A 9,966-nucleotide genomic window follows, 5' to 3' on the forward strand; every position below is an offset into this window, starting at 1 on the left:
TTATTGCAACGATACTACGTTTAAAGTTAACTTTATATATATATATATCCAATAGGAAGAACAAACAAAACACCGTTTTAAAGTGAAAATATATATATATATATATATATATATATCCAATAGGAAGAACAAACAAAACACCGTTTTAAAGTGAAAATGTCTTGAGGATATTGATGTTTTTACAATACAATACTTTCACATATATTTAAACATGAGTGCTATTCTTAAAAGTAAATATCTTTAACTACAGCCTTATATACACAACAAGATTTGTTAATACATGTAACCATAAATGAAAAACAAGATTTGTTAATACATGTAACCATAAGTGAAAAGGGAAGAAAATCCATCGAACGTACAATTTTTTTTATATGCTTGGCCACTCACGATTAACAAATACATGTATTAAGACTTGGTTTTGTGATTTACTATCATTAAACACCAATTGCTTTAAGAATATATCTCAGAAAATTGCAGGAAACGTAACGACTATGTTTCAAGGCAGTGTCCCTATATTCAACTTTCCTCTTATATGTTTGTGGTGTTACCGGTCCCCTACTACACTTACAGCACCCCTCCACACCCCCCCCCCCCCCCGCCTTTATGCCATCCATCCTTTATTACTTGCTCTTTCCCTTTATTCACAACTTTACTCCCTCCTCATTTTTATACGGCCGTTTTTGTAAAACGGACGTATTTTGTGATGGTGCGTGCGCCTGTACGTCTATTCGACTGTCTCTCATACTCTTTGCCTGCGCGTAACTTAATAACCATTCAAGGGATTTACTTTAAACGTGACATGTAGCTAGATGGCGATTAGTCCATGTGCAGAGCACATAGCAATTCTGTATGTCAAAAGTTAAGGTCAGAATGTGAGATTAAAGGACAAATTTGACCGAAATGTTTATTGTTCGGACCATAACTTCATAACGTTTTGAGATATAAACGTTGCACATAGTAAGTGACAATTGGACAATGTGCGGAGCACATGAAACAAGTCAGTATTTTAAAGGTCAATGTCGAAAATGGCGCTGAGATGTCCACGTTGTCCTTCATATTTCGTGTCTGGCGCGTAACTTAATAACTATATGCCTTCATAACATAACTTTTCGGGGTTTCGACTTAGCATATTGGTAAGTGGCAGTAAGATGATGTGCAAAGTGCATGAAACAGGTTTGTAGAACACAGGTCAATGTCACAACGAAGTCAGGTTTAATCCGTCATATTTTGTGTCTAGAGCATACATTGATAACCATTCAAGGTATTGACTTGGAGTATAGGTGGGTGGGCTACATTATTTCCCGACCCCACCCCAAAGCCCGATCCCCGTATAGTTTGTGTCCAGAACGCATAAAATAGTTGGTAGGTCAAAGGTCAAGGTCACAAAGTTCAAGTCTTTCCTTTGTATATTGTGTCCGGAGCACAACTGAAGAACTATTCAAGGTAATAACTTTACGCCTTGAAGAAAAATGGGTGGTAATGAAGTGATTTGAGGAGTACAAGAATCTACAGTACTCCTCCGCCCTCCATACACACACCTGCACGCATGTCCGTTCCGCCCAACTGACAGAAAAAATATCACTTTCAGTTTTTTTGTGCAATAGTATTCCATCATCACCGCTGATGCACACTAAACCCCGCAACCCCCATCCACTGCCACATTTTATCCACTTAGATAATTAAAATGTACTTGTTAATGGGTATTTGAAACAACCCGTGTGACATATCTTACCACTGTAGTTTCTGTCTGTGACTGACTTAATTTGCGATGTGTTGCTCTGGCTGTTATTTGCTGCTCGATACATCCAGGGTGTCTACTTCCAGGGAGTCTATTCGTACATTTTTTATGTTTTGATACATGTCCACTATTTGTTATATGTATTTTGAAATTGGTGTGTAATTGCTAATACGCAGAAATAGTTTTTTTTTCAGAGGAAATGTGTGTTTACTCTATTTACATGTCCTGGGCTGAACGAGACATTATCTTTTAAGATAAATGCAATGAGTTAGGACGTCCTTTCATTAATTATTCTTCCCTTTTCACGACATAGAACGTACTACCTTTATGGGTTAAGTCTTAAGGTCATAAATTGTTCATGGTATCAAGGCAATATGGCGTACTTTAAGTGAGTTACAATATATTCTCATAAGTTTGTTTTGCTAATTCAATGTCGAGTTACAACAAACTTCGATGAGATAGGACGTACTTTCGTATGATGTTTTTCACGTTCAGTCAGTTTTATTTTCATTTTGGGGTTAACATTGTCTTTTCGAAATGTAGCAACATAGACGTTTATGTCTACAACGTGTTTTGATAAACTGTTTCTTGAATTTGACGTGCGACGAGATCAGTAATAAAGTAATTCAGTTACTACTACAAATTTTAATTTCATAACATTTAAACCACTGCTTTGGCAGAACTATCGGTTTGTATCAAATAAGCATTATGGAATGTTAAATATATTGCAGATGATAAGGACGAGAAGATGGCACTTCTGAATCGGGCAATAGATAGCAGAAATGACGATAAAAGAAGTCGTTTTGAGTTCAAAAATAAAAGTAGGAGTAGTTTTGAGTCCAAACACAAACGTGCGAGTCGTTTTGAGTCTAGAAACACAACTGCAAATCGTTTAGAATCCAAAAACAAAGCTGTGAATACTCTTGAGTCGAGAAATGAAACCATGAGTAGCTTTATGTCCAAAAACGAAACCGAAAGGTCTTTGGAGACCAAGTACGAGACTGCCAGTTGTTTTGATTCAACAGATGCAATAGGGTATTGCTCTGCGCCGGAAACTTTTCTTGCAGATACCACAGTATTCAAGAAAGAAGTAATTCAACAGAAAAAGACATCCTTAAGCATGAATTTATTATAATGATTTCTGAACTGAGTTCCTGTAAACTTTGGATGATTAATGTACAATCTGTACATTCGATGTACCCTCTTATTAGTCAAAAATTGCCGATTTCCTGTCAAACGCCAAAGTTGTTTTGAGTTGATATAACAACGCTTACAAAATTCGTTCTGTAAGTATTGCTTGAGTTTAAATCTCAAAGACAATCTTTAGGTCGACCTAAAGGCATACAATGGCAAAAGTGATAATAAATGAGAGTTCCGCAAAGTTTGCATAATTGATTAAATAGTTTATTTAAAGCAGCATGAGATGTATATATATTCAATATACTGTATACAACAAAACGTCATTCAACTCTAAAGTCTCATAACAGTTTCACCTTCTGTCACTGTGGTGACTTTGTTCTAAAAAAAAATGATATCCCTTTGGGTTTCCTTGGGGTACATTAATGCAGTGTCTACACATGATCATGAATAATTAAAATTAATATTCATTACTTTCCAACAAAACAACTTTGAGCATAAACTAATGGCTTCCTGGTAAGCCGCAAATGTTTCAACAAGAAAAATTCAAAACTGCTTTTTGTCTCAGTATTAGCAACAAATCTGACATATACCCGAGACTATTAGTAAAAATCATTAGGATAGAAGATACGTCAGTGTTGAAGAGTTCCTAAGAATTGAACGACTATATATGTGATCCTGTATTAAAGAGAGTTAAGTCTTCGTTTCTGACTGAAAATTCAACAAATGTTTTGCGAATACATGGATGGGAATATATTATCTATGCATCAAGATGAGTCCGAGCATTCAAATGATATACTCATGTCACTGCTTGGATTCGTGTACATCCTCAACAAGGGACAGCACCTTTTATATAGGAGATGAATTGGCATTTCAAAACTCTCTCTAGGCAAAATCTTAATATCGGCACCGGCTCTGATTCTGGACAGCTGAAAAAATAAATAAAGGTTTACAACTAGAAGATTTTGTTGGAATTATTCAAGGAAAAAGGAAGTTAAACAGGAAAAGCTACAAAGCATGATCGTGTAAATTAATCGCTTGCCACACAGAAGTTACACTAGCACATATATCAGAAGAAAATGACTTTGTGCATTATCTGTGCGACACATTTTGATTTGAATACAACTACAACATTATGACCCTAGATCGCTCATCCGAGTTTCACAGCTCAGATATGTTTCTTTGCGACTATGATAATGGTTCAACAATTTTGGGAGGGGGCCACCAAAGAAAGCTTTTTTTGTGTGTAATATTATCATGAATCCGAACAATTTCAAACTAGATGTTTTATTTTCAAAGTGTCCTCTATATACCTAAAATCCGTGAAGATGTCGGCCGATTTTTGTTTAGAAATCGGGGAAGCCATCCTTGTAAAATCTTCACCAAAGGAACATTTAAGAAGTTATATAAAGTGTTGGTTGCAACTTTGTAGTAATTAACATATGATTAACAATATCAGCCCTGATCGTAGATTATTCATCCTTTTTATGAAAAGCGTGTACCATTGTTCAAATTATGTTATGACTTTGTATATTAATATTATTATACATTTTCTTCATGTCCAATTACGTTTGATCTTGTACTCGACAGATATTTGATATTATTTATCATAATGTTATGTTTTATACTTACATTCTCAATATATCCAAAGTTATAAACTACTCGTGTACACATATACAAAAAACCTAGTCCACATTTCACATTGCAGAATTTATCTTTACACTAATGCATAGTTATTATATCAAGGTTTATTCCTGCCAAAATAATCTATCATGCCAATGAATGAATAATTAAAGGCACTTGCTGCAGTTTCTTGCATGAGAGATGGGGCAAAAAATGTCCCAATAATGCCATACATAATACATTCTCAATATATCCAAAGTTATAAATCCACACGTGTACACATATACAAAAAACCTATACCACATTTTACATTGCAGAATTTATCTTTACACTAATGCATAGTTATTATATCAAGGTTTATTCCTGCCAAAATAATCTATCATGACAATGAATGAACAATTAAAGGCACTTGCTGCAGTTTCTTGCATGAGAGATGGGGCAAAAATGTCCCAATAATAGAATATGTTCAACTATGTGTATGAAAAAAGTTTCATGTTAGAAACAGAAAAGTGCAAAAAAAATCATATTTTCACGCTCATATCGTTTGGTATGTACATGCACTAACAAGCACATATAATGACTATAGTTTAACTGTCACAATAGTGGTCTTAAAGTGCCTTGTGGCGGCTGTAAAAAATTCTCTCCGTTTATGGACTGAGTGTTGTAATATTTTTTCGTCCGTTGGGATTGTAGAGAACACGTACAATTACTGTAACAGAGTTCCGCTTAAGCCTATGATTTTGGCTTGAGGGGTGTTGGACATTTTTGTTACCTCTTATGAACCGGCTCTGCTGATATTGCTATTATATTGATTGGTTACGTTTTATGCTTTCAAAGGATCTTTTTGCACTGACTAGATTTTATTAAGATATCTTATATCATTTGTTTAGTTTTCGGTGAATAAACTGAAATATGTTGCGTTATTGCTCTGTAATTGCCGGTAACATATGTTCAGATACGTAATACTTACTGTTCAGGGAATAGGTCTATATTGTGTTATGTATAGGATAGACAACGAGTGCCGTTGTCTACGGGATATATACAACGAGCAAAGCGAGTTGTATATATCCCGTAGAAAAAGGCACGAGTTGTCTATCCGACTTAGACCACGTGACATAAAAACTGTAATTATTGAAAACTCTCCCACGTGTTCTATAGAAATTAGGATTAACGTGTTTTTATAAGAGTGATATTAGCATTGTACCGTTAGCGCTTATTTGTCAGTAGGGCATATGAAAGAATGCAGGTTATTTTGTATAAATTCAGTTTTACTCAAAAACCGGATTTACTAAGATTTGACGTTTATTAACACTTTGAGTCATTTGCAATCACAAATGCTAATTAGGTAAATATGGATTTCTCAAAAATTAAAAACTGGAGTTTGCATGTTGGCGAAACACGATGACAGATACGTTGATTCAAGACGATAGCCAGGTTCCGAAACTACAAAAAAAAGGCTGACAGCAAATCGGAGGTAAACATGTTGGATAAAAAAATATTGTTGTTTGAAGTAATCTGGTATTTAAGTATGGACTAGTGCTTACTGGTGATATACATAATCATAGTCATACAATTTATCAGGTTCTATTAGAAATCACTTTTCAACAATCGGTGTAAAGTGACAACGTGGTTATGGTTAACGTTATATTCATTTTTTGTTCTTATTTAAACAGGAACCAGTGTCGGTGTTTATTTATTTATTTATTTTGTTTATCAGGATACAGTTAGTGCGTAGATGCTCGTAGGACTACGAACACCATGTCCTTCTTGTAAGAATGATGTAGTTGTTCTACTTTCTAACTGGGCCAAGTTGTTCGAAACTTTAACGGGCTGTAATTTAGTTTAGTTTAGTGTAGTTTAGTTTATACTAATTTGTTTTAGCTCGATTGTGATGAAAGCTTTAAGCTTATTGTAACCACTCCGTTTCCTATGAAAACCACTACTGGGGTCATATGAGAAGTCATGGTCGTGACCCCAATGATGCTCGAACCCACGACCACTGCATTAAGCTGTTAAACTAACCGCCTGTTAAATTTCTATTCAAGATACTAGTCTTGGTGGGTGGGAAACACTAGTATGATGTTTTAATTTTACTGTAAAGATGATTTAGTGTTTATAATCCTTAACAAGTACATTTGATTTTCTAAGTTTTCTAAACTGTCGAAATCTAATGATAAAGTTAATCGACCGTTAACTCATCGCCTGTTAAAGTTTCGAACAACTGGATCCAGTTGTTTGCAAATGTAAGGATCGTCCTGACATGTCTATTTTATAACAAGTGAACATAAAAGTTACAACTGTTGGAAACGTTTCAGACAGTAAATGTGTAAATCACGTTTTTTCCACTTGGTTCTACACTACAAATATGTAGTTTATTGTAATTCAATTTTATTGATATCCAATAACATGGGGTCATTTTTACGATATTAATATTTAGACGTTGTCAACTGAATTCACCTCCAAGTCAGTCTTATTTTTTATCCCATTGATAACTGGTGAGAGTATTGCAAGGTCATTTAACTCCGGCGTTAGCCTGTATTGTTAGATGGTAAATTGACACGAAATTCACGCGTTTTTTGCCCAAGTTTCCCCCGATATATATACAACGCTACTGTTGTATATGAAATATAGACGAGTACAGGTCTGCTTTGCGATTGGCTATTTACGGATTATCGTGGTCTAAAGACCAGTGATGGATTTGTGATCCGAGCGAGCGTAGTGAGCGAGGTTTTCAAATCTCCTCACAGGTCTATAAACACAATGCAGACCTATTCCGAGAATGATAACTGACTTACCTACATGCTTTTTTGTTTTACATAGTCCAGATTGGTTTCGGATTTGAAGAACGTTTGTAACGTGTAAGTATGATAAAAATAGAAGAAAGAACAAGACAATAAGTGTCACAATTTATTTGATACTATTGATATAACGGAATGCCCCAACGTGCTACGAACCTGTGAAAATATTTGTCAGCAATTAGGACATGACATTTTGTATTGCATGAAAAATCCGTGCACATTTGAGAAATAGTCTCTCTCTGAGATCATCAATGTGTGTCTAGTCAATCAGTCAGAATTTGACGCGAATGGTATTTTATGTTGTTTTCTTTTTCATAATTATTTAGAGAAAAATAAGTTTATTAGCTCTTTAATTTGACACATATACATTGCCGTATAAAAAAGTACTGATACAGATTTATCATTACATCATCACAAGAAATGCGTATCATGATTTAGCACACGCCAAAAAGACACAACGAAGTGTGCAAAAAAAAAACTGTGCGGACAGCATCGAGAAGATATAAAAAGCTTCAGTTTTCTTGACAATGAAAGTAATGAGTACAACTAATTAAGATGTTTGTAGTTAGAGGCCTCCGTTTTGATTGACATGACAACGATTTAAATAAACATTATATAGTTTAATGTCGTTTTTGTTCTCCACACCTGATTCACGTGTAGAAGTTGTCATATACTTGTGGATGTCAAAACAAGTATAGAATCAATGAAACCTTGTACAGTGCAAAATACCTAATAACATTTAAAGGCATAAAAATGTCAAATGTTAGTTCGATATGAATTAAAGATATTTAGCAAATTTAGAACATTTTTCAGAAAACAAGAAATGTACTTTAACCAGTTTCCCATCAATTTCCGCTACCTAAAAACTGCCATTAAATATGTTTAAACAGTCAGTCTTATTTCAGACACGCTCGGAATGTATGTTCCATGTTAATTGTACAGAAAATCGTCACAAGTTTCATTAACAGACTATTAATTAACTTGGAGGAAATGTGTGTAGTTTGCAGTGTTTGCAGTTATATCATTGTCAATATTTTTCTTTGTAAAATAAAATGTCCTGTTTCATGAAGCATTCTCCACTCTGACGGAAGAGTATGCCCGTTTTAACTTTCTGACAAATATCAAGACCTGCTTAGAATTGAATGTTAAAATTTTACAGTAAATTCATGTTTAGGCCAATTTTCAAGATATGTAGAACTGGTCGAAATTTTTTCACTTAAATTATACTTTTTGAAATAAGTGATAGTATATTTACGGAGTCAATCACGCGTTCACCTTGAATGTCATGCACGGACTTCTCATGATTCTACTGCAATGTTTCGGTCGCTTACGCATAACTTTAAATTTTATCTCTGACAAGTGCGTAAGTGTGTCGGCAATCTGGCTCAGTGGTTAGATCACTGGACTTGCATCGGAGCGACTCGGGTTCGATTCCCACTACAGGCACTTTGAATTTTTGTGTGGACAGGTCTGGAAATTCTTATCGACCTCATAAGCGGTCTATAACGTGTTTATAGACCTCATCGGAACAAAGAAGCCAGTATGTAACTTGTATTATCTGCATGTGATTAATCAGTACAAGTGTTTAGATAAATTGTACTAATGGTATGAACTTCCACTTGATAATATGTTTTTATTCAAATGGCATATTGTATAGAAATTATACTTCTCTGACGAAAGGAAATAAAAAAGAACACTCTGAGTTGCATATAGATGGATGTCTACTCCGTTTAATAAACAACATATATCATATGTACATTACATGTTATATCACTATACAAAGTTATGAATCTTCGCAAATACTTATATAATATGTTGCATGTTTGGCCTTAAATGTCAGACTGCATATATCTTAACCTTTACCCTGCTGAATTTCTAAACTGGATTGGTTCATTATTTGATTTGGGAAGTGCCACTTGTTAATCAGGGTGTGTTCATTGAAAATTGACTGACCAAGTAGCGAAAAGTGCTGACCATGATCAGCCTGCACGTACAGGCGTGCAGGCTGATCTTGCTCTGCACTGGTGGCAAAGGCAAAATCACTTGCACTTGCAAAAGGTTAAAGGTTCATAATGCAAATTATGATTGACAAATAAAACAAAACAAATAAGTAGTATTGCCATGTAATACCTTGGTCACAAGACTGTACGATGTCCGTACGGTTTTAAAAAATCGTACGAGTCAAACAGTTTAAGAATCCTTTACGATATCTGTGCAATGTTAGCGTGTGGTCACAGTACGTACGGGCCCCATACGATCTTTAGAGAATGCAGTCGTAAGCTATCCATACGGACATCGCAGACAAATCGTGCGGAGCTCGCAAGGAGCCCAGTCGTACCTCGCACGATAATCTTTGGCTCGTACGGCGCTCGTACGGTGCCCATGCGGTATACATCACGGGTTCCATCCAAAGGAACCCTTTAAAGTCCTCTCGGGACTCTCGCATTAGTTCATGCATGAAGGCATCATACTGGCCCAGCAGCAGGCACCATTGCAACCATGGCTTTACCCAACACGTACGTCTCCGCTGCCGTCGCTGAGCGTTCAGCTGTTCTTGGTTCTTGGTGCAGCGCGATCCGCATGTGCATCAGTCTGAGACGATGTGGCTCCATTCTGTACCACGCCTCGACAGTACCTGGAGGAACTTGAAATATACTCCTGTTTCTATAT

The 9,966-nt window shown here is 35.6% G+C and overlaps 1 protein-coding gene across 1 annotated transcript in view; it reads left to right on the plus strand.

Moving 5' to 3' along the window:
• Nucleotides 1–4,572, plus strand: part of LOC123538470 (receptor tyrosine-protein kinase erbB-4-like) — a 53,087-nt gene extending 48,515 nt beyond the window's left edge. The window contains exon 30 of the mRNA XM_053529711.1: nt 2,470–4,572. Coding sequence (XP_053385686.1) covers nt 2,470–2,873 — 404 coding nt within the window. The 3' untranslated portion in view covers nt 2,874–4,572. The remainder of the gene's footprint in view (nt 1–2,469) is intronic.
• The last annotated feature ends 5,394 nt before the right edge of the window (nt 4,573–9,966 follow it).

Source organism: Mercenaria mercenaria, chromosome 18, assembly GCF_021730395.1.
Source record: "Mercenaria mercenaria strain notata chromosome 18, MADL_Memer_1, whole genome shotgun sequence".
In the NCBI taxonomy this organism is placed as follows: Eukaryota; Metazoa; Mollusca; class Bivalvia; order Venerida; family Veneridae; genus Mercenaria; species Mercenaria mercenaria.